The following is a 25,174-nucleotide window of genomic DNA, read 5'->3' as shown; positions in this document are numbered from 1 at the left end:
CCGCCCCTATAATGCCTCCTATTCTATATAACCGCCCCTATAACTCCTCCTATTCTATATAACCGCCCCTATAACTCCTCCTATTCTATATAACCGCCCCTATAACTCCTCCTATTCTATATAACCGCCCCTATAACTCCCTCTATTCTATATAACCGCCCCTATAACGCCTCCTATTCTATATAACCGCCCCTATAACTCCTCCTATTCTATATAACCGCCCCTATAACTCCTCCTATTCTATATAACCGTCCCTATAACTCCTCCTATTCTATATAACCGCCCCTATAACTCCCTCTATTCTATATAACCGCCCCTATAACGCCTCCTATTCTATATAACCGCCCCCTATAACTCCTCCTATTCTATATAACCGCCCCTATAACTCCTCCTATTCTATATAACCGCCCCCTATAACTCCTCCTATTCTATATAACCGCCCCTATAACTCCTCCTATTCTATAACCGCCCCTATAACTCCTCCTATTCTATATAACCGCCCCCTATAACTCCCTCTATTCTATATAACCGCCCCTATAACTTCTCCTATTCTATATAACCGCCCCATAACTCCCTCTATTCTATATAACCGCCCCTATAACTCCTCCTATTCTATATAACCGCCCCTATAACTCCTCCTATTCTATATAACCGCCCCTATAATGCCTCCTATTCTATATAACCGCCCCTATAACTCCCTCTATTTTATATAACCGCCCCTATAACTCCTCCTATTCTATATAACCGCCCCTATAACTCCTCCTATTCTATATAACCGCCCCTATAACTCCCTCTATTTTATATAACCGCCCCCTATAACTCCTCCTATTCTATATAACCGCCCCTATAACTCCTCCTATTCTATATAACCGCCCCTATAATGCCTCCTATTCTATATAACCGCCCCTATAACTCCTCCTATTCTATATAACCGCCCCTATAACTCCTCCTATTCTATATAACCGCCCCTATAGCTCCTCCTATTCTATATAACCGCCCCTATAACGCCTCCTATTCTATATAACCGCCCCTATGTTATCAATGTCTTGTATAGCGCATACACAGAGCGAGCTCCTGTGCGCTTTAAAAAACCTCCAAAAGGTGGAGCGAAGAATCCCCCAGCGCTCGGAAGGCGATCCCACAGAGCCGGGCCGCGCTCTCACAGCGAGACGGTCTGCGGTGTTTCTGATGGATATAGGGGGGGCGTTCCATTCCCAGGGGTAATAAGAGGAATTATAGGGGTATTTTACTTTTTCATCATTTTCGCGCTCCCCGCCGGTGTGTGACCATTTCTGCTCCCAGGAGGACCTCTCCCACAGTAATCCTCGTATAACACCGGCTCTGGAGGGGTGACATGAATTACAGCCTTATCAGAAGATGGGGGAGCCATTGGGGCATTGCCGAGGGTCAATGAGAAGCCAATTAAACACCAACAGATTGACTCGTTGCAGCCAGTGGCACTGTGTATAAATCCCCAAATAATATTACTATACTAATTCATATAAATGCTTTCCTATTCTTGGAAATAGAAAATGACCTGTCTCCTCTCACTGATTTGGGTTCAAATCCTGTAATTTGGGGGTCAGTCTCGGGTATTTGGGGGTCAGTCTCGGGGATTTGGGGGTCAGTCTCGGGGATTTGGGGGTCAGTCTCGGGGGTTTGGAGTATCACTGATACTGTATCAGCATTTTGTTCCATTAAAGTGTACACTTTTTATTCAGAATCCCCTAATCCCACTTATTTCTGCACGTGGAGGTTGATATCATAATATATCATTAATAATCATGTAATAATAAAATATTAATAATACATTGTTATTCATATAATAAAGTGAACAATAATAAATAGTTAAAAAGTCTCTACCAGGAGGAATCATTCCAGTCGTTTTAGACTCAATAAAAAAATCCAGTTCTGCATTTATATCGCAGTTTTCAAGGCTTTGTCTGACCTCTTCAATCATCTGCAGAAAGAAGAGCAAGGAGCAGTTAGGGGAGGAGTTATAGGGAGCAGTAATATGAGCAGTTAGGGGAGGAGTTATAGGGAGCAGTAATATGAGCAGTTAGGGGAGGAGTTATAGGAGCAGTAATATGAGCAGTTAGGGGAGGAGTTATAGGAGCAGTAATATGAGCAGTTAGGGGAGGAGTTATAGGAGCAATTAGGAGAGGAGTTAGGGGAGCAGTTAGGGGAGGAGTTACGGGGAGCAGTTAGGGGAGGAGTTATAGGGAGCGGGTATAGGGAGAAGTGAACGGAGGAGTTACAGGGATCGGGTATAGGAGCAGTTAGGGGAGGAGTTATAGGAGCAGTTCTAGGGAGCAGTAAGGGGAGGAGTTATAGGAGCAGTTAGGGGAGGATTTTTAGGGGAGAAAGGACGGCCTCTGTATTACCTCATCATCCTTCACACACTGCTCGGAGAAATGGTTACATTGCACCCATAGAGAATTGCGCAGGATGGTGATCCGGTCCCTCTCCTGCTGCTGAAAGGCCTGAAATACAACACACTGCAAAGTGAGCGCGTTATCCGGGGCTGCGCTTACACAGCGCGCCCGGAATATATCCCACAGCAATGTGTACATACACACACTGCAAAGTGAGCGCGTTATCCGGGGCTGCGCTTACACAGCGCGCCCGGAATATATCCCACAGCAATGTGTACATACACACACTGCAAAGTGAGCGCTGTATCCGGGGCTGCGCTTACACAGCGCGCCCGGAATATATCCCACAGCAATGTGTACATACACACACTGCAAAGTGAGCGCTGTATCCGGGGCTGCGCTTACACAGCGCGCCCGGAATATATCCCACAGCAATGTGTACATACACACACTGCAAAGTGAGCGCGTTATCCGGGGCTGCGCTTACACAGCGCGCCCGGAATATATCCCACAGCAATGTGTACATACACACACTGCAAAGTGAGCGCGTTATCCGGGGCTGCGCTTACACAGCGCGCCCGGAATATATCCCACAGCAATGTGTACATACAGCACACTGCAAAGTGAGCGCGTTATCCGGGGCTGCGCTTACACAGCGCGCCCGGAATATATCCCACAGCAATGTGTACATACACACACTGCAAAGTGAGCGCGTTATCCGGGGCTGCGCTTACACAGCGCGCCCGGAATATATCCCACAGCAATGTGTACATACGCACACTGCAAAGTGAGCGCGTTATCCGGGGCTGCGCTTACACAGCGCGCCCGGAATATATCCCACAGCAATGTGTACATACACACACTGCAAAGTGAGCGCTGTATCCGGGGCTGCGCTTACACAGCGCGCCCGGAATATATCCCACAGCAATGTGTACATACACACACTGCAAAGTGAGCGCGTTATCCGGGGCTGCGCTTACACAGCGCGCCCGGAATATATCCCACAGCAATGTGTACATACACACACTGCAAAGTGAGCGCGTTATCCGGGGCTGCGCTTACACAGCGCGCCCGGAATATATCCCACAGCAATGTGTACATACACACACTGCAAAGTGAGCGCGTTATCCGGGGCTGCGCTTACACCGCGCGCCCGGAATATATCCCACAGCAATGTGTACATACACACACTGCAAAGTGAGCGCGTTATCCGGGGCTGCGCTTACACAGCGCGCCCGGAATATATCCCACAGCAATGTGTACATACACACACTGCAAAGTGAGCGCGTTATCCGGGGCTGCGCTTACACAGCGCGCCCGGAATATATCCCACAGCAATGTGTACATACACACACTGCAAAGTGAGCGCTGTATCCGGGGCTGCGCTTACACAGCGCGCCCGGAATATATCCCACAGCAATGTGTACATACACACACTGCAAAGTGAGCGCTGTATCCGGGGCTGCGCTTACACAGCGCGCCCGGAATATATCCCACAGCAATGTGTACATACACACACTGCAAAGTGAGCGCGTTATCCGGGGCTGCGCTTACACAGCGCGCCCGGAATATATCCCACAGCAATGTGTACATACACACACTGCAAAGTGAGCGCTGTATCCGGGGCTGCGCTTACACAGCGCGCCCGGAATATATCCCACAGCAATGTGTACATACACACACTGCAAAGTGAGCGCTGTATCCGGGGCTGCGCTTACACAGCGCGCCCGGAATATATCCCACAGCAATGTGTACATACACACACTGCAAAGTGAGCGCTGTATCCGGGGCTGCGCTTACACAGCGCGCCCGGAATATATCCCACAGCAATGTGTACATACAGCACACTGCAAAGTGAGCGCGTTATCCGGGGCTGCGCTTACACAGCGCGCCCGGAATATATCCCACAGCAATGTGTACATACACACACTGCAAAGTGAGCGCTGTATCCGGGGCTGCGCTTACACAGCGCGCCCGGAATATATCCCACAGCAATGTGTACATACACACACTGCAAAGTGATCCGCGTTATCCGGGGCTGCGCTTACACAGCGCGCCCGGAATATATCCCACAGCAATGTGTACATACACACACTGCAAAGTGAGCGCTGTATCCGGGGCTGCGCTTACACAGCGCGCCCGGAATATATCCCACAGCAATGTGTACATACACACACTGCAAAGTGAGCGCTGTATCCGGGGCTGCGCTTACACAGCGCGCCCGGAATATATCCCAGAGCAATGTGTACATACACACACTGCAAAGTGAGCGCTGTATCCGGGGCTGCGCTTACACAGCGCGCCCGGAATATATCCCACAGCAATGTGTACATACACACACTGCAAAGTGAGCGCTGTATCCGGGGCTGCGCTTACACAGCGCGCCCGGAATATATCCCACAGCAATGTGTACATACACACACTGCAAAGTGAGCGCGTTATCCGGGGCTGCGCTTACACAGCGCGCCCGGAATATATCCCACAGCAATGTGTACATACACACACTGCAAAGTGAGCGCGTTATCCGGGGCTGCGCTTACACAGCGCGCCCGGAATATATCCCACAGCAATGTGTACATACACACACTGCAAAGTGAGCGCGTTATCCGGGGCTGCGCTTACACAGCGCGCCCGGAATATATCCCACAGCAATGTGTACATACACACACTGCAAAGTGAGCGCTGTATCCGGGGCTGCGCTTACACAGCGCGCCCGGAATATATCCCACAGCAATGTGTACATACAGCACACTGCAAAGTGAGCGCGTTATCCGGGCTGCGCTTACACAGCGCGCCCGGAATATATCCCACAGCAAAGTGTACATACACACACTGCAAAGTGAGCGCGTTATCCGGGGCTGCGCTTACACAGCGCGCCCCGGAATATATCCCACAGCAATGTGTACATACACACACTGCAAAAGTGAGCGCTGTATCCAGGGCTGCGCTTACACAGCGCGCCCGGAATATATCCCACAGCAATGTGTACATACAACACACTGCAAAGTGAGCGCGTTATCCGGGGCTGCGCTTACACAGCGCGCCCGGAATATATCCCACAGCAATGTGTACATACACACACTGCAAAGTGAGCGCGTTATCCGGGGCTGCGCTTACACAGCGCGCCCGGAATATATCCCACAGCAATGTGTACATACACACACTGCAAAGTGAGCGCGTTATCCGGGGCTGCGCTTACAACAGCGCGCCCGGATATATCCCACAGCAATGTGTACATACACACACTGCAAAGTGAGCGCGTTATCCGGGGCTGCGCTTACACAGCGCGCCCGGAATATATCCCACAGCAATGTGTACATACAGCACACTGCAAAGTGAGCGCGTTATCCGGGGCTGCGCTTACACAGCGCGCCCGGAATATATCCCACAGCAATGTGTACATACACACACTGCAAAGTGAGCGCGTTATCCGGGGCTGCGCTTACACAGCGCGCCCGGATATATCCCACAGCAATGTGTACATACAGCACACTGCAAAGTGAGCGCTGTATCCGGGGCTGCGCTTACACAGCGCGCCCGGAATATATCCCACAGCAATGTGTACATACGCACACTGCAAAGTGAGCGCGTTATCCGGGGGCTGCGCTTACACAGCGCGCCCGGAATATATCCCACAGCAATGTGTACATACACACACTGCAAAGTGAGCGCTGTATCCGGGGCTGCGCTTACACAGCGCGCCCGGAATATATCCCACAGCAATGTGTACATACAACACACTGCAAAGTGAGCGCTGTATCCGGGGCTGCGCTTACACAGCGCGCCCGGAATATATCCCACAGCAATGTGTACATACACACACTGCAAAGTGAGCGCTGTATCCGGGGCTGCGCTTACACAGCGCGCCCGGAATATATCCCACAGCAATGTGTACATACACACACTGCAAAGTGAGCGCGTTATCCGGGGCTGCGCTTACACAGCGCGCCCGGAATATATCCCACAGCAATGTGTACATACACACACTGCAAAGTGAGCGCGTTATCCGGGGCTGCGCTTACACAGCGCGCCCGGAATATATCCCACAGCAATGTGTACATACACACACTGCAAAGTGAGCGCTGTATCCGGGGCTGCGCTTACACAGCGCGCCCGGAATATATCCCACAGCAATGTGTACATACACACACTGCAAAGTGATCGCGTTATCCGGGGCTGCGCTTACACAGCGCGCCCGGAATATATCCCACAGCAATGTGTACATACACACACTGCAAAGTGAGCGCTGTATCCGGGGCTGCGCTTACACAGCGCGCCCGGAATATATCCCACAGCAATGTGTACATACACACACTGCAAAGTGAGCGCTGTATCCGGGGCTGCGCTTACACAGCGCGCCCGGAATATATCCCACAGCAATGTGTACATACACACACTGCAAAGTGAGCGCTGTATCCGGGGCTGCGCTTACACAGCGCGCCCGGAATATATCCCACAGCAATGTGTACATACACACACTGCAAAGTGAGCGCGTTATCCGGGGCTGCGCTTACACAGCGCGCCCGGAATATATCCCACAGCAATGTGTACATACACACACTGCAAAGTGAGCGCGTTATCCGGGGCTGCGCTTACACAGCGCGCCCGGAATATATCCCACAGCAATGTGTACATACACACACTGCAAAGTGAGCGCTGTATCCGGGGCTGCGCTTACACAGCGCGCCCGGAATATATCCCACAGCAATGTGTACATACACACACTGCAAAGTGAGCGCTGTATCCGGGGCTGCGCTTACACAGCGCGCCCGGAATATATCCCACAGCAATGTGTACATACACACACTGCAAAGTGAGCGCGTTATCCGGGGCTGCGCTTACACAGCGCGCCCGGAATATATCCCACAGCAATGTGTACATACAGCACACTGCAAAGTGAGCGCTGTATCCGGGGCTGCGCTTACACAGCGCGCCCGGAATATATCCCACAGCAATGTGTACATACACACACTGCAAAGTGAGCGCTGTATCCGGGGCTGCGCTTACACAGCGCGCCCGGAATATATCCCACAGCAATGTGTACATACACACACTGCAAAGTGAGCGCGTTATCCGGGGCTGCGCTTACACAGCGCGCCCGGAATATATCCCACAGCAATGTGTACATACACACACTGCAAAGTGAGCGCTGTATCCGGGGCTGCGCTTACACAGCGCGCCCGGAATATATCCCACAGCAATGTGTACATACACACACTGCAAAGTGAGCGCTGTATCCGGGGCTGCGCTTACACAGCGCGCCCGGAATATATCCCACAGCAATGTGTACATACACACACTGCAAAGTGAGCGCGTTATCCGGGGCTGCGCTTACACAGCGCGCCCGGAATATATCCCACAGCAATGTGTACATACACACACTGCAAAGTGAGCGCGTTATCCGGGGCTGCGCTTACACAGCGCGCCCGGAATATATCCCACAGCAATGTGTACATACAGCACACTGCAAAGTGAGCGCTGTATCCGGGGCTGCGCTTACACAGCGCGCCCGGAATATATCCCACAGCAATGTGTACATACACACACTGCAAAGTGAGCGCTGTATCCGGGGCTGCGCTTACACAGCGCGCCCGGAATATATCCCACAGCAATGTGTACATACACACACTGCAAAGTGAGCGCTGTATCCGGGGCTGCGCTTACACAGCGCGCCCGGAATATATCCCACAGCAATGTGTACATACACACACTGCAAAGTGAGCGCGTTATCCGGGGCTGCGCTTACACAGCGCGCCCGGAATATATCCCACAGCAATGTGTACATACACACACTGCAAAGTGAGCGCTGTATCCGGGGCTGCGCTTACACAGCGCGCCCGGAATATATCCCACAGCAATGTGTACATACACACACTGCAAAGTGAGCGCTGTATCCGGGGCTGCGCTTACACAGCGCGCCCGGAATATATCCCACAGCAATGTGTACATACAGCACACTGCAAAGTGAGCGCGTTATCCGGGGCTGCGCTTACACAGCGCGCCCGGAATATATCCCACAGCAATGTGTACATACACACACTGCAAAGTGAGCGCGTTATCCGGGGCTGCGCTTACACAGCGCGCCCGGAATATATCCCACAGCAATGTGTACATACACACACTGCAAAGTGAGCGCGTTATCCGGGGCTGCGCTTACACAGCGCGCCCGGAATATATCCCACAGCAATGTGTACATACACACACTGCAAAGTGAGCGCTGTATCCGGGGCTGCGCTTACACAGCGCGCCCGGAATATATCCCACAGCAATGTGTACATACAGCACACTGCAAAGTGAGCGCGTTATCCGGGGCTGCGCTTACACAGCGCGCCCGGAATATATCCCACAGCAATGTGTACATACAGCACACTGCAAAGTGAGCGCGTTATCCGGGGCTGCGCTTACACAGCGCGCCCGGAATATATCCCACAGCAATGTGTACATACAGCACACTGCAAAGTGAGCGCGTTATCCGGGGCTGCGCTTACACAGCGCGCCCGGAATATATCCCACAGCAATGTGTACATACACACACTGCAAAGTGAGCGCTGTATCCGGGGCTGCGCTTACACAGCGCGCCCGGAATATATCCCACAGCAATGTGTACATACAGCACACTGCAAAGTGAGCGCTGTATCCGGGGCTGCGCTTACACAGCGCGCCCGGAATATATCCCACAGCAATGTGTACATACAGCACACTGCAAAGTGAGCGCTGTATCCGGGGCTGCGCTTACACAGTGCGCCCGGAATATATCCCACAGCAATGTGTACATACACACACTGCAAAGTGAGCGCTGTATCCGGGGCTGCGCTTACACAGCGCGCCCGGAATATATCCCACAGCAATGTGTACATACACACACTGCAAAGTGAGCGCTGTATCCGGGGCTGCGCTTACACAGCGCGCCCGGAATATATCCCACAGCAATGTGTACATACAGCACACTGCAAAGTGAGCGCGTTATCCGGGGCTGCGCTTACACAGCGCGCCCGGAATATATCCCACAGCAATGTGTACATACACACACTGCAAAGTGAGCGCGTTATCCGGGGCTGCGCTTACACAGCGCGCCCGGAATATATCCCACAGCAATGTGTACATACACACACTGCAAAGTGAGCGCGTTATCCGGGGCTGCGCTTACACAGCGCGCCCGGAATATATCCCACAGCAATGTGTACATACACACACTGCAAAGTGAGCGCGTTATCCGGGGCTGCGCTTACACAGCGCGCCCGGAATATATCCCACAGCAATGTGTACATACACACACTGCAAAGTGAGCGCTGTATCCGGGGCTGCGCTTACACAGCGCGCCCGGAATATATCCCACAGCAATGTGTACATACACACACTGCAAAGTGAGCGCGTTATCCGGGGCTGCGCTTACACAGCGCGCCCGGAATATATCCCACAGCAATGTGTACATACACACACTGCAAAGTGAGCGCTGTATCCGGGGCTGCGCTTACACAGCGCGCCCGGAATATATCCCACAGCAATGTGTACATACACACACTGCAAAGTGAGCGCGTTATCCGGGGCTGCGCTTACACAGCGCGCCCAGAATATATCCCACAGCAATGTGTACATACACACACTGCAAAGTGAGCGCTGTATCCGGGGCTGCGCTTACACAGCGCGCCCGGAATATATCCCACAGCAATGTGTACATACACACACTGCAAAGTGAGCGCTGTATCCGGGGCTGCGCTTACACAGCGCGCCCGGAATATATCCCACAGCAATGTGTACATACACACACTGCAAAGTGAGCGCTGTATCCGGGGCTGCGCTTACACAGCGCGCCCGGAATATATCCCACAGCAATGTGTACATACACACACTGCAAAGTGAGCGCGTTATCCGGGGCTGCGCTTACACAGCGCGCCCGGAATATATCCCACAGCAATGTGTACATACAGCACACTGCAAAGTGAGCGCGTTATCCGGGGCTGCGCTTACACAGCGCGCCCGGAATATATCCCACAGCAATGTGTACATACAGCACACTGCAAAGTGAGCGCGTTATCCGGGGCTGCGCTTACACAGCGCGCCCGGAATATATCCCACAGCAATGTGTACATACACACACTGCAAAGTGAGCGCGTTATCCGGGGCTGCGCTTACACAGCGCGCCCGGAATATATCCCACAGCAATGTGTACATACAGCACACTGCAAAGTGAGCGCTGTATCCGGGGCTGCGCTTACACAGCGCGCCCGGAATATATCCCACAGCAATGTGTACATACACACACTGCAAAGTGAGCGCGTTATCCGGGGCTGCGCTTACACAGCGCGCCCGGAATATATCCCACAGCAATGTGTACATACAGCACACTGCAAAGTGAGCGCGTTATCCGGGGCTGCGCTTACACAGCGCGCCCGGAATATATCCCACAGCAATGTGTACATACACACACTGCAAAGTGAGCGCGTTATCCGGGGCTGCGCTTACACAGCGCGCCCGGAATATATCCCACAGCAATGTGTACATACACACACTGCAAAGTGAGCGCGTTATCCGGGGCTGCGCTTACACAGCGCGCCCGGAATATATCCCACAGCAATGTGTACATACACACACTGCAAAGTGAGCGCTGTATCCGGGGCTGCGCTTACACAGCGCGCCCGGAATATATCCCACAGCAATGTGTACATACACACACTGCAAAGTGAGCGCTGTATCCGGGGCTGCGCTTACACAGCGCGCCCGGAATATATCCCACAGCAATGTGTACATACGCACACTGCAAAGTGAGCGCTGTATCCGGGGCTGCGCTTACACAGCGCGCCCGGAATATATCCCACAGCAATGTGTACATACACACACTGCAAAGTGAGCGCTGTATCCGGGGCTGCGCTTACACAGCGCGCCCGGAATATATCCCACAGCAATGTGTACATACACACACTGCAAAGTGAGCGCTGTATCCGGGGCTGCGCTTACACAGCGCGCCCGGAATATATCCCACAGCAATGTGTACATACGCACACTGCAAAGTGAGCGCTGTATCCGGGGCTGCGCTTACACAGCGCGCCCGGAATATATCCCACAGCAATGTGTACATACACACACTGCAAAGTGAGCGCGTTATCCGGGGCTGCGCTTACACAGCGCGCCCGGAATATATCCCACAGCAATGTGTACATACACACACTGCAAAGTGAGCGCGTTATCCGGGGCTGCGCTTACACAGCGCGCCCGGAATATATCCCACAGCAATGTGTACATACAACACACTGCAAAGTGAGCGCGTTATCCGGGGCTGCGCTTACACAGCGCGCCCGGAATATATCCCACAGCAATGTGTACATACAACACACTGCAAAGTGAGCGCTGTATCCGGGGCTGCGCTTACACAGCGCGCCCGGAATATATCCCACAGCAATGTGTACATACACACACTGCAAAGTGAGCGCTGTATCCGGGGCTGCGCTTACACAGCGCGCCCGGAATATATCCCACAGCAATGTGTACATACACACACTGCAAAGTGAGCGCGTTATCCGGGGCTGCGCTTACACAGCGCGCCCGGAATATATCCCACAGCAATGTGTACATACACACACTGCAAAGTGAGCGCGTTATCCGGGGCTGCGCTTACACAGCGCGCCCGGAATAAATCCCAGAGCAATGTGTACATACCTGGCAGGTATTAATGTGTTCCAGCTCCCACTCAATCCGAGCTTTCTCCAGCAGGTCAATATTGTGCTTGTATAACCGGTCTAGAAATCAAAGCCAGAGTGAAAATAGGTATCTCTCTACCTTCCTCCATTATCCACAGATCAGCGTCTTTTCCCAGTGTTCATTTACTCAGAGACAGATATAAAGATGGCTGTCTAAGTCTTGCACAGGCATTTCTTAGTTATGTGCTAAGAACTACAGTCACAATGGTATCCGTTCAAGTTCTTTGGTAGTTCTAAGTTCGATACGCACATTATAAAAAACTCTTACACCTTCTTGAAACCAATGTTTCAATGTACAGTTAGGTCTGTAAATAATTGGACACTTACTATTCTGAAGCCAGGGCCACGTGTGATGTGTGAATAGCCCTAGATAGCTTTAACTCAGCCCCCTTTACAAATCACGCCAAGTCCTATAATATTTCCTTCACTTTATTGGAAAAGCAGCAGTAAATACAGGCTCTTGTGGATGTTGTGTAGTTGTGAGTTTGTAGTTGAGGGCAGGTAGAAAGAGATGGCCTTGCCATGGGAGTGTAACAGGAAGGTACTCACTCAGCCAAAGTCAGGAATGAAAAGGAAGTGTGGGGGAATCTGGGTAACAGGAATAGTCTTGGGACAGACTACCTGTCAGCAAAACAGGGGGGAGGGCAGAATAGCCCATTCTAGGAGACATCTCAGAGGCTGCAGTAGCAACTCACTGACTACATGCCTAGAGGCAGGGAAGGCAACATTGTAACATCTCACACAGGCACAGTGTGTGTGTAGAGCAAATACATGTAGCTGAAACTAAGGAGCTGACAAGCAGAAACTGCAAGGCGGGTCAATCAGAAATATGATTCTTGTTCCAGGACACTTACACAATTTTCAGAATATTGGCTCTGTACGCCACCACAATTAATTTGAAATGAAACAACCGAGATGCAATAGAAGTGCAGACTTTCAGCTTTAATTCAAGGGGTTGAACAAAATTATCGTATGAAACGTTTAGGAATTGCAACCATTTTCATACACAGTCCCCTTATTTCAGGGGCTCAAATGTAATTGGAAAAATTAACAATCAAAAATAAAATGTTCATTTTTAATACTTTGTCGAGAATCCTTTGCAGGCAATGACTGCTTGAAGTCTGGAACGCATGGACATCACCAAACGCTGGGTTTCCGCCGGAAGTTTGTGATGCTTTGCCAGGCATTTACTGCAGCTGTCTTAAGTTGTTGTTTCTTTGTGGGTCTTTCTGCCTTAAGTTTTGTCTTCAGCAAGTGAAATGCATGCTCGATCAGGTTGAGATCAGGTGATTGACTCGGCCATTGCAGAATATTCCACTTCTTTGCCTTAAACTCCTGGGTTGCTTTCGCAGTATGTTTTGGGTCATTGGCCATCTGTAAAGTGAAGCGCCGTCCAATCAACTTCGCTGAATTTGGCTGAATCTGAGCAGACAATATATCCCTATACGCTTCAGAATTCATCCGGCTGCTTCTGTCTTCTGTCACATCATCAATAAACACTAGTGACCCAGTGCCATTGTAAGCCATGCATGCTCATGCCATCACACTGCCTCCACCGTGTTTTACAGGTGATGTGGTATGCTTCGGATCATGAGCCGTTCCAAGCCTTCTCCATACTTTTTTCTTCCTATCATTCTGGTACAGGTTGATCTTAGTTTCATCTGTCCAAAGAATGCTGTTCCAGAACTACGCTGGCTTTTTTAGATATTGTTTGGCAAAGTCTAATCTGGCCTTTCTATTCTTGAGGCTTATGAATGGTTTGCAGCTTGTGGTGAACCCTCTTTATGGTAGACTTGGATAATGATATGCCTACCTCCTGGAGAGTGTTCTTCACTTGGCTGGATGTTGTGAAGGGGTTTTTCTTTACCATGGAAAGGATCCTACAATCATCCACCACTGTTGTCTTCCTTTGACGTCCAGGCATTTTTGTGTTGCAGAGCTCACCAGTGCGTTCTTTTTTTCTCGGACTGTACCAAACTGTTGATTTGGCCACTCCTAATGTTCCTGCTATCTCTCTGATGGGTTTTCTTTTTTTGCAGCCTAAGGATGCCCTGTTTCACTTGCATTGAGAGCTCCTTTGACCGCATGTTGTGGGTTCACAGCAACAGCTTCCAAATGTGAATGCCACACCTGGAATCAACTCCAGACCTTTTACCTGCTTAATTGATGATGAAATAACGAAGGAATAGCCCACACCTGTCCATGAAACAGCTTTTGAGTCAATTGTCCAATTACTTTTGGTCCCTTGAAAAAGAGGGGGCTACATATTAAAGAGATGTAATTCCTAAACCCTTCCTCCAATTTGTATGTGAATACCCTCAAATTAAAGCTGATAGACTGTCCTTTAAGCCCATATTCATTATTTAACTGTAACGTGATTTTATTTTGGTACACAGCCGAAATAACAAAACTTGTATCAGTGTCCAATTATTTACGGACCTAGCTGTATATGGAATTGATGCGCGAAATCGTTAACCTTTCAGTAGTATGCAGATGTGTAAATCTGTACAGGGTAAATGCTGCTATAATGTCTCGGGTCTCACACACCCAGCATAGAGAGAGAAGAAACAGCCGCACGTGCAAATAAAGAATCAACACGATGGTGATAACTATCTATAAATTAGCTACAATTCTGAGTGAAGCCACAAACTGATGGGATAAAATACAATGGGGCCTATTCTAGCGGCTTCCATGAGTTTGCTGCCATCTCGAACAGTTTGGCCTGTTCCCGCCGGACGGTTTGGCCTGTTCCCGCCGGACGGTTTGGCCTGTTCCCGCCGGACGGTTTGGCCTGTTCCCGCCGGACGGTTTGGCCTGTTCCCGCCGGACGGTTTGGCCTGTTCCCGCCGGACGGTTTGGCCTGTTCCCGCCGGACGGTTTGGCCTGTTCCCGCCGGACGGTTTGGCCTGTTCCCGCCGGACGGTTTGGCCTGTTCCCGCCGGACGGTTTGGCCTGTTCCCGCCGGACGGTTTGGCCTGTTCCCGCCGGACGGTTTGGCATGTTCCCGCCGGACGGTTTGGCATGTTCCCGCCGGACGGTTTGGCATGTTCCCGCCGGACGGTTTGGCATGTTCCCGCCGGACGGTTTGGCCTGTTCCCGCCGGACGGTTTGGCATTTGTGTTATCACGGTATTCAGAAAGAATCAGAAACCCCAAATCTCAAACCGTGAGGTGGGAAAATGCCAAAACCGTACGGCGGAGCAGCGACGGTATCTCATCCTCTCTCAAAGTTCTTCCCTGTACGATCTGTCCACCGTCAGTCAGAGCGGCACAGAGGGAGCGCCGCGTCTCCCGGCACAGAGAGAGAGCGCCGCGTCTCCCGGCACAGAGAGAGAGCGCCGCGTCTCCCGGCACAGAGAGAGAGCGCCGCGTCTCCCGGCACAGAGAGAGAGCGCCGCGTCTCCCGGCACAGAGAGAGAGCGCCGCGTCTCCCGGCACAGAGAGAGAGCGCCGCGTCTCCCGGCACAGAGAGAGAGCGCCGCGTCTCCCGGCACAGAGAGAGAGCGCCGCGTCTCCCGGCACAGAGAGAGAGCGCCGCGTCTCCCGGCACAGAGAGAGAGCGCCGCGTCTCCCGGCACAGAGAGAGAGCGCCGCGTCTCCCGGCACAGAGAGAGAGCGCCGCGTCTCCCGGCACAGAGAGAGAGCCGCGTCTCCCGGCACAGAGAGAGAGCCGCGTCTCCCGGCACAGAGAGAGAGCCGCGTCTCCCGGCACAGAGAGAGAGCCGCGTCTCCCGGCACAGAGAGAGAGCCGCGTCTCCCGGCACAGAGAGAGAGCCGCGTCTCCCGGCACAGAGAGAGAGCCGCGTCTCCCGGCACAGAGAGAGAGCCGCGTCTCCCGGCACAGAGAGAGAGCCGCGTCTCCCGGCACAGAGAGAGAGCCGCGTCTCCCGGCACAGAGAGAGAGCCGCGTCTCCCGGCACAGAGAGAGAGCCGCGTCTCCCGGCACAGAGAGAGAGCCGCGTCTCCCGGCACAGAGAGAGAGCCGCGTCTCCCGGCACAGAGAGAGAGCCGCGTCTCCCGGCACAGAGAGAGAGCCGCGTCTCCCGGCACAGAGAGAGAGCCGCGTCTCCCGGCACAGAGAGAGAGCCGCGTCTCCCGGCACAGAGAGAGAGCCGCGTCTCCCGGCACAGAGAGAGAGCCGCGTCTCCCGGCACAGAGAGAGAGCCGCGTCTCCCGGCACAGAGAGAGAGCCGCGTCTCCCGGCACAGAGAGAGAGACGCGTCTCCCGGCACAGAGAGAGAGACGCGTCTCCCGGCACAGAGAGAGAGACGCGTCTCCCGGCACAGAGAGAGAGCCGCGTCTCCCGGCACAGAGAGAGAGCCGCGTCTCCCGGCACAGAGAGAGAGCCGCGTCTCCCGGCACAGAGAGAGAGCCGCGTCTCCCGGCACAGAGAGAGAGCCGCGTCTCCCGGCACAGAGAGAGAGCCGCATCTCCCGGCACAGAGAGAGAGCCGCATCTCCCGGCACAGAGAGAGAGCCGCATCTCCCGGCACAGAGAGAGAGCCGCATCTCCCGGCACAGAGAGAGAGCCGCATCTCCCGGCACAGAGAGAGAGCCGCATCTCCCGGCACAGAGAGAGAGCCGCATCTCCCGGCACAGAGAGAGAGCCGCATCTCCCGGCACAGAGAGAGAGCCGCATCTCCCGGCACAGAGAGAGAGCCGCATCTCCCGGCACAGAGAGAGAGCCGCATCTCCCGGCACAGAGAGAGAGACGCATCTCCCGGCACAGCTCTCACAGGCGATCGCAGTGTTTTTATTTACATTTTAATAACCGTGTATTGTAGCAGGGGGTCTCCGGAGCTGAACCGCATTGATTTCAGCCCCGGGGACCCCCGCTTCCCAAGTTACAGGCCCTTGTATGGGGTGCCAATATCTCCTGTGCATTTAAATGTCCCGGTCACATGACCTGGGAGATTTAAACATTGCAGGGGGATAGCGGCACCCCATACCGGGCCTGTAACTCAGGAAGCAGGGGTTCCCGAGGCTGAAATTAATGCGAGTCAGCTCTGGAGACCCCCTGCTACAGTACGGTGTCATTAAAATTCTAATAAAAACAGCTTCATTACCATAGCGGCTAGACGCTAAGGCAATGAAGGGGTTAAACCCGAGTACGTGGTTCTTTGGGGTTTAGGGGGTGGGTGAAGGGGGTTGTTGCCCCAGGATGGGTGGTTAGGCCTTCCGGGCAGGTTGCGGTGGGAGTTAACCCCTTCGCTACCACAGCGGTGGAAAGTGCTATGATAATGAAGGGGTTAACCACTCCCGCTTCCCACCCGAGAGGCCTAACCACCCGCCCTGGGGCAACTACCCCCTTCACCCAATACCTCTACCCCCAAGAAACATTAAAATACAACAACCCTACTACCTACCTCCTCTACCCCCAACAACCCTTACCACCCCAACACAAACAGTACAGTAATGGGCAAAATGTTTATTATACAGATTTGGATAATAGTGCATTTGCCCGTTAAAAATAAAACATTACACAGCCAGCATAAAGTAAATAAAAGTTCTACTTACCCCTGCCAGGATGAAGGCTGTCCTCATCACCGTCCTCCGCGTTCATGTCCTCCGTGGGCAGCAACATTACAATCAAAAAACAAACTAATGGCCACGCACCCCTTAATCACCTTAGCGGTTAGTAACCGCTATACTAATTAAGGGGTTAACCCCCCTTCCCCCACTACCCACCTGGGAGGCCTAACCACACTCCCTGGGGCAACTACCTCCACCCCCACCACCCCCACCAATTCATCGGCACAGTGCTAAGCCATGCCCATATAATATGGCCATGGTTTGCCACTATAGCAATGAAGGGGCAAGCTACAAATACATTTTAAAAAAAGCATTGAATAAAATAAATTACATTTCAATACAAAAAATTGCCAATAAACTAATTGATTGGCACAGTGGTTCACCATGCTCATATAATATGGGTATGGTTTGCCACTATGGCAATGAATGGACAAGCTAGAAAAAAAACAGGCACAAATGATATTTAAATAAAACAAGCATTTCACAATAAAGCCATTGATTGTGACTGGTAAACCATGCCCACAATGTATGGGCATGGATTACCACAATGACAATGAACGGGCAACCTAAAAAAAACATAACACAAAATACAATACATAACAATGAAATGAAAACAAGCATTTGCCAAAAAATGCATTGCCTGTCACAGTGCTTATCTATAGCTCCCACACCTCCCTATATACCTGTTCCCATGCGTCCCTATATACCTGCTCCCACATCTCCCTATATACCTGCTCCCACACCTCCGTGTATACCTGTCCCACATCTTCCTATATTCCTGCTCCCACAGCTCACTATATACCTGCTCCCACAGCTCCCTATATACCTGCTCCCACATCTCCCTATATACCTGCTCCCACATCTCCCTATATACCTGCTCCCACATCTCCCTATATACCTGCTCCCACATCTCCCTATATACCTGCTCCCACATCTCACTACATACCTGCTCCCACATCTCCCTATATACCTGCTCCCACATCTCCCTATATACCTGCTCCCACATCTCCCTATATACCTGCTCCCACATCTCCCTATATACCTGCTCCCACACCTCACTATATACCTGCTCCCACACCTCACTATATACCTGCTCCCACACCTCACTATATACCTGCTCCCACAGCTCACTATATACCTCCTCCCATCTCTGCACAAAATATAGTCAACAGGAAATACAGGCAATGTGCCCCCTCTTGTGGTAAAATTAAAAAACAGCAGCTTATAAATACAATATTCAAGTCTGGACTAATGTTGCCTAAATTGAAATCTGCAACAATATCATCAGATATTAAGCCCCAGCCTGCAGTTATATAAGTGCTGCAATGCTGTCTTTACCACAACAATCCTATAATATTGGTAACAGAGCTGATTTTATATATTTATAATATATATATAGTGATACAATCACTATCTCTAGGTGCTGGAATAGTGCAGCTAGTGTAGATCTCCAGCGTACAAACAGTTAATCTCCCCTGGAGAAGCTAGTCACGGGTGCAGCTAATCAGCCTGGTCTCCTGAGTGACCAGGAGGAGGAGAGAGGAGAGAGATTGAAAGAGATCGAGAGCTGTCCCCAGCCAAGGTGAAGCTGGCTGGCACAGACCATTAGGCTCGCTGGACGTTGGTTGCGGAGCCTGCTGGGGCTGCCTGGGTTTAAACCCCAGGAAGAAGAACGAAGGACGCGAGACTGCGCTGAAGCAGGGATGTCCTGTCCAGAACTTTGGAACTACAGAGAAGAGGGATTCTCTGAACTCTCGTGGGGCCCCCCAACAGAGAAGAGCTAAGTATTATATTGATGTGCCTAAGACTGTTCATATGGTTTGCCTATAGTAGTACATGTGTTGGGCTGATAACGAGCCTAGCTGGCGGATACCAGTTAGAGGGGACTGGAGCTGCTGTGTAGTCAGACTCCCGAATAGGAGTATGTGTTTCTTTTATGATTTGTTTTGCTCTAAAGGGACAGTGGGCCTGTTATTGTAATATTTAACCCCTGTAAAAAAAAAACTTTTGTAAAGACGTACAGAGTTTCCTGCCTTAATATGGGACATAAGATACTGCAACGTGATGCAGACATCACAATATATATATATATATATATATATATATATCTCTAACACACACACACAGACACACAGACACACACACACCTCAGACAGGCGCTTTAACGCCTCCCCCAATCTTCTAAAAGAACAATCCCACTTAGAACACAATAAGCATTCTGTAAGTAACATCAAACCGTACCAGCTTCAGCAGCTGCTTCCTTACACTGCTTCACTTTGTTCTGGCCCTGAAAAGAGAGGCAGTCAGTGGAAGGCAGAATACTACCTACAAAAGAAATAGGGAAAGCTAGTAGGGTGTTAGGGTGTATAGGGAGAGGTATTAGCAGCAGGGTGTTAGGGTGTATAGGGAGAGGTATTAGCAGCGGGGTGTTAGGGTGTATAGGGAGAGGTATTAGCAGCGGGGTGTTAGGGTGTATAGGGAGAGGTATTAGCAGTGGGGTGTTAGGGTGTATAGGGAGAGGTATTAGCAGCGGGGTGTTAGGGTGTATAGGGAGAGGTATTAGCAGCGGGATGTTAGGGTGTATAGGGAGAGGTATTAGCAGCAGGGTGTTAGGGTGTATAGGGAGAGGTATTATCAGCAAGATGTTAGGGTGTATAGGGAGAGGTATTAGCAGCGGGGTGTTAGGGTGTATAAGGAGAGGTATTAGCAGCGGGGTGTTAGGGTGTATAGGGAGAGTTATTATCAGCGGGATGTTAGGGTGTATAGGGAGAGGTATTAGCAGCGGGGTGTTAGGGTGTATAGGGAGAGGTATTAGCAGCGGGGTGTTAGGGTGTATAGGGAGAGGTATTAGCAGCGGGGTGTTAGGGTGTATAGGGAGAGATATTAGCAGCGGGATGTTAGGGTGTATAGGGAGAGGTATTAGCAGCAGGGTGTTAGGGTGTATAGGGAGAGGTATTAGCAGCGGGGTGTTAGGGTGTATAAGGAGAGGTATTAGCAGCGGGGTGTTAGGGTGTATAGGGAGAGTTATTATCAGCGGGATGTTAGGGTGTATAGGGAGAGGTATTAGCAGCGGGGTGTTAGGGTGTATAGGGAAAGGTATTAGCAGCGGGGTGTTAGGGTGTATAGGGAGAGGTATTAGCAGCGGGGTGTTAGGGTGTATAGGGAGAGGTATTAGCAGCGGGGTGTTAGGGTGTATAGGGAGAGGTATTAGCAGCGGGGTGTTAGGGTGTATAGGGAGAGGTATTAGCAGCGGGGTGTTAGGGTGTATAGGGAGAGGTATTAGCAGCAGGATGTTAGGGTGTATAGGGAGAGGTATTAGCAGCAGGATGTTAGGGTGTATAGGGAGAGGTATTAGCAGCGGGATGTTAGGGTGTATAGGGAGAGGTATTAGCAGCGGGGTGTTAGGGTGTATAGGGAGAGGTATTAGCAGCGGGATGTTAGGGTGTATAGGGAGAGGTATTAGCAGCGGGGTGTTAGGGTGTATAGGGAGAAGTATTAGTGGGATGTTAGGGTGTATAGGGAGAGGTATTAGCAGCGGCATCTTAGGGTGTATAGGGAGAGGTATTAGTGGGATGTTAGGGTGTATAGGGAGAGGTATTAGTAGCAGGGTGTTAGGGTGTATAGGGAGAGGTATTAGTGGGATGTTAGGGTGTATAGGGAGAGGTATTAGCAGCGGGGTGTTAGGGTGTATAGGGAGAGGTATTAGCAGCAGGATGTTAGGGTGTATAGGGAGAGGTATTAGTGGGATGTTAGGGTGTATAGGGAGAGGTATTAGCAGCGGGATGTTAGGGTGTATAGGGAGAGGTATTAGCAGCGGGGTGTTAGGGTGTATAGGGAGAGGTATTAGCAGCGGGGTGTTAGGGTGTATAGGGAGAAGTATTAGTGGGATGTTAGGGTGTATAGGGAGAGGTATTAGCAGCGGCATGTTAGGGTGTATAGGGAGAGGTATTAGTGGGATGTTAGGGTGTATAGGGAGAGGTATTAGTAGCAGGGTGTTAGGGTGTATAGGGAGAGGTATTAGTGGGATGTTAGGGTGTATAGGGAGAGGTATTAGCAGCGGGGTGTTAGGGTGTATAGGGAGAGGTATTAGCAGCAGGATGTTAGGGTGTATAGGGAGAGGTATTAGTGGGATGTTAGGGTGTATAGGGAGAGGTATTAGCAGCGGGATGTTAGGGTGTATAGGGAGAGGTATTAGCAGCGGGGTGTTAGGGTGTATAGGGAGAGGTATTAGCAGTGGGGTGTTAGGGTGTATAGGGAGAGGTATTATCAGCAGGATGTTAGGGTGTATAGGAAGAGGTATTAGCAGCGGGATGTTAGGGTGTATAGGGAGAGGTATTAGCAGCAGGATGTTAGGGTGTATAGGGAGAGGTATTAGCAGCGGGATGTTAGGGTGTATAGGGAGAGGTATTAGCAGCGGGATGTTAGGGTGTATAGGGAGAGGTATTAGCAGCGGGGTGTTAGGGTGTATAGGGAGAGTTATTAGCAGCGGGATGTTAGGGTGTGTAGGGAGAGTTATTAGCAGCGGGATGTTAGGGTGTGTAGGGAGAGTTATTAGCAGCAGGATGTTAGGGTGTATAGGGAGAGGTATTAGCAGCGGGGTGTTAGGGTGTATAGGGAGAGGTATTAGCAGCGGGGTGTTAGGGTGTATAGGGAGAGGTATTAGCAGCGGGGTGTTAGGGTGTATAGGGAGAGGTATTAGCAGCAGGATGTTAGGGTGTATAGGGAGAGGTATTAGCAGCAGGATGTTAGGGTGTATAGGGAGAGGTATTAGCAGCGGGATGTTAGGGTGTATAGGGAGAGGTATTAGCAGCGGGATGTTAGGGTGTATAGGGAGAGGTATTAGCAGCGGGGTGTTAGGGTGTATAGGGAGAAGTATTAGTGGGATGTTAGGGTGTATAGGGAGAGGTATTAGCAGCGGCATCTTAGGGTGTATAGGGAGAGGTATTAGTGGGATGTTAGGGTGTATAGGGAGAGGTATTAGTAGCAGGGTGTTAGGGTGTATAGGGAGAGGTATTAGTGGGATGTTAGGGTGTATAGGGAGAGGTATTAGCAGCGGGGTGTTAGGGTGTATAGGGAGAGGTATTAGCAGCAGGATGTTAGGGTGTATAGGGAGAGGTATTAGTGGGATGTTAGGGTGTATAGGGAGAGGTATTAGCAGCGGGATGTTAGGGTGTATAGGGAGAGGTATTAGCAGCGGGGTGTTAGGGTGTATAGGGAGAGGTATTAGCAGCGGGGTGTTAGGGTGTATAGGGAGAAGTATTAGTGGGATGTTAGGGTGTATAGGGAGAGGTATTAGCAGCGGCATGTTAGGGTGTATAGGGAGAGGTATTAGTGGGATGTTAGGGTGTATAGGGAGAGGTATTAGTAGCAGGGTGTTAGGGTGTATAGGGAGAGGTATTAGTGGGATGTTAGGGTGTATAGGGAGAGGTATTAGCAGCGGGGTGTTAGGGTGTATAGGGAGAGGTATTAGCAGCAGGATGTTAGGGTGTATAGGGAGAGGTATTAGTGGGATGTTAGGGTGTATAGGGAGAGGTATTAGCAGCGGGATGTTAGGGTGTATAGGGAGAGGTATTAGCAGCGGGGTGTTAGGGTGTATAGGGAGAGGTATTAGCAGTGGGGTGTTAGGGTGTATAGGGAGAGGTATTATCAGCAGGATGTTAGGGTGTATAGGAAGAGGTATTAGCAGCGGGATGTTAGGGTGTATAGGGAGAGGTATTAGCAGCAGGATGTTAGGGTGTATAGGGAGAGGTATTAGCAGCGGGATGTTAGGGTGTATAGGGAGAGGTATTAGCAGCGGGATGTTAGGGTGTGTAGGGAGAGTTATTAGCAGCGGGATGTTAGGGTGTGTAGGGAGAGTTATTAGCAGCAGGATGTTAGGGTGTATAGGGAGAGGTATTAGCAGCGGGGTGTTAGGGTGTATAGGGAGGGGTATTAGCAGCGGGGTGTTAGGGTGTATAGGGAGGGGTATTAGCAGCGGGATGTTAGGGCATATAGGGAGAGTTATTAGTAGCAGGATGTTAGGGCGTATAGGGAGAGGTATTATCAGCGGGGTGTTAGGGTATATAGGGAGAGGTATTATCAGCGGGATGTTAGGGTGTATAGGGAGAGTTATTAGCAGCGGGATGTTAGGGTGTATAGGGAGAGTTATTAGCAGCGGGATGTTAGGGTGTATAGGGAGAGGTATTAGCAGCGGGGTGTTAGGGTGTATAGGGAGAGTTATTATCAGCAGGATGTTAGGGTGTATAGGGAGAGGTATTAGCAGCGGGATGTTAGGGTGTATAGGGAAAGGTATTAGCAGCAGGATGTGTTATAGGGAGAGGTATTAGCAGCGGGATGTTAGGGTGTATAGGGAGAGGTATTAGCAGCAGGGTGTTAGGGTGTATAGGGAGGTATTAGCAGCGGGATGTTAGGGTGTATAGGGAGAGGTATTAGCAGCGGGATGTTAGGGTGTATAGGGAGAGGTATTAGCAGCGGGGTGTTAGGGTGTATAGGGAGAGGTATTAGCAGCGGGGTGTTAGGGTGTATAGGAAGAGGTATTAGCAGCAGGATGTTAGGGTGTATAGGGAGTGGTATTAGCAGCAGGGTGTTAGGGTGTATAGGGAGAGGTATTAGCAGGATGTTAGGGTGTATAGGGAGTGGTATTAGCAGCAGGGTGTTAGGGTGTATAGGGAGAGGTATTAGCAGGATGTTAGGGTGTATAGGGAGTGGTATTAGCAGCAGGGTGTTAGGGTGTATAGGGAGAGGTATTAGCAGGATGTTAGGGTGTATAGGGAGAGGTATTAGCAGGATGTTAGGGTGTATAGGGAGAGGTATTAGCAGGATGTTAGGGTGTATAGGGAGAGGTATTAGCAGGATGTTAGGGTGTATAGGGAGAGGTATTAGCAGCGGGGTGTTGGGATGTATAGGGAGAGGTATTAGGAGCAGGATGTTAGGGTGTATAGGGAGAGGTATTAGCAGCGGGGTGTTAGGGTGTATAGAACAAGAGACGGGGGATGCCCAATGCTACATCCAATTGACAAAACATATATGATGAAAAGTATAAAGTAAAATACTTCAATAATAATAATATTAAATACTTGGTTATTTAGTTAAACCCTTTAGCCAAAGCGTCATAAGCCTGCATACCAACGCCAAGGTATAACCAAATTAATGCAGGTCCTACACTACACTGTGAACCCTTCCTGTTACCTCTGTAAGAGGGGAAGACCCATTATAGGTCCTGTTCCTGCAGCAAAAAGAAAAGACCTCCCAAGTTAATAAGGTGAGGAGGAGGAGTGAGCTCTGGGGGGGAGGAGTGAGCTCTGGGGGGGAGGAGTGAGCTCTGGGGGGGAGGAGTGAGCTCTGGGGGGGGGAGGAGTGAGCTCTGGGGGGGGAGGAGTGAGCTCTGGGGGGAGGAGAGTGAGCTCTGGGGGGGAGGAGTGAGCTCTGGGGGGGGGAGGAGTGAGCTCTGGGGGGGGGAGGAGTGAGCTCTGGGGGGGGAGGAGTGAGCTCTGGGGGGGGAGGGGGGAGGAGTGAGCTCTGGGGGGGAGGAGTGAGCTCTGGGGGGGAGGAGTGAGCTCTGGGGGGAGGAGTGA

At 51.2% G+C, this 25,174-nt stretch overlaps 1 protein-coding gene across 1 annotated transcript in view; it reads right to left on the bottom strand.

The window, feature by feature from the left end:
• The window catches only part of LOC142477036 (proline-serine-threonine phosphatase-interacting protein 1-like), a gene marked incomplete at its 5' end in the record, with an annotated part of 50,286 nt that extends 25,405 nt beyond the window's left edge, over positions 1-24,881 (bottom strand). Inside the window, 6 exons of the mRNA XM_075582108.1 lie at positions 1,251-1,341; positions 1,864-1,960; positions 2,385-2,483; positions 12,030-12,109; positions 19,842-19,887; positions 24,789-24,881. Coding sequence (XP_075438223.1) covers positions 1,251-1,341; positions 1,864-1,960; positions 2,385-2,483; positions 12,030-12,109; positions 19,842-19,887; positions 24,789-24,881 — 506 coding nt within the window. The remainder of the gene's footprint in view (positions 1-1,250; positions 1,342-1,863; positions 1,961-2,384; positions 2,484-12,029; positions 12,110-19,841; positions 19,888-24,788) is intronic.
• Between the last annotated feature and the right edge of the window lie 293 nt (positions 24,882-25,174).

This window comes from Ascaphus truei, unplaced genomic scaffold (genome assembly GCF_040206685.1).
Source record: "Ascaphus truei isolate aAscTru1 unplaced genomic scaffold, aAscTru1.hap1 HAP1_SCAFFOLD_1890, whole genome shotgun sequence".
Classification (NCBI taxonomy): domain Eukaryota; kingdom Metazoa; phylum Chordata; class Amphibia; order Anura; family Ascaphidae; genus Ascaphus; species Ascaphus truei.
Note: the sequence above shows the minus strand (reverse complement) of the source record. Positions and strands in the feature narration are given on the sequence as shown.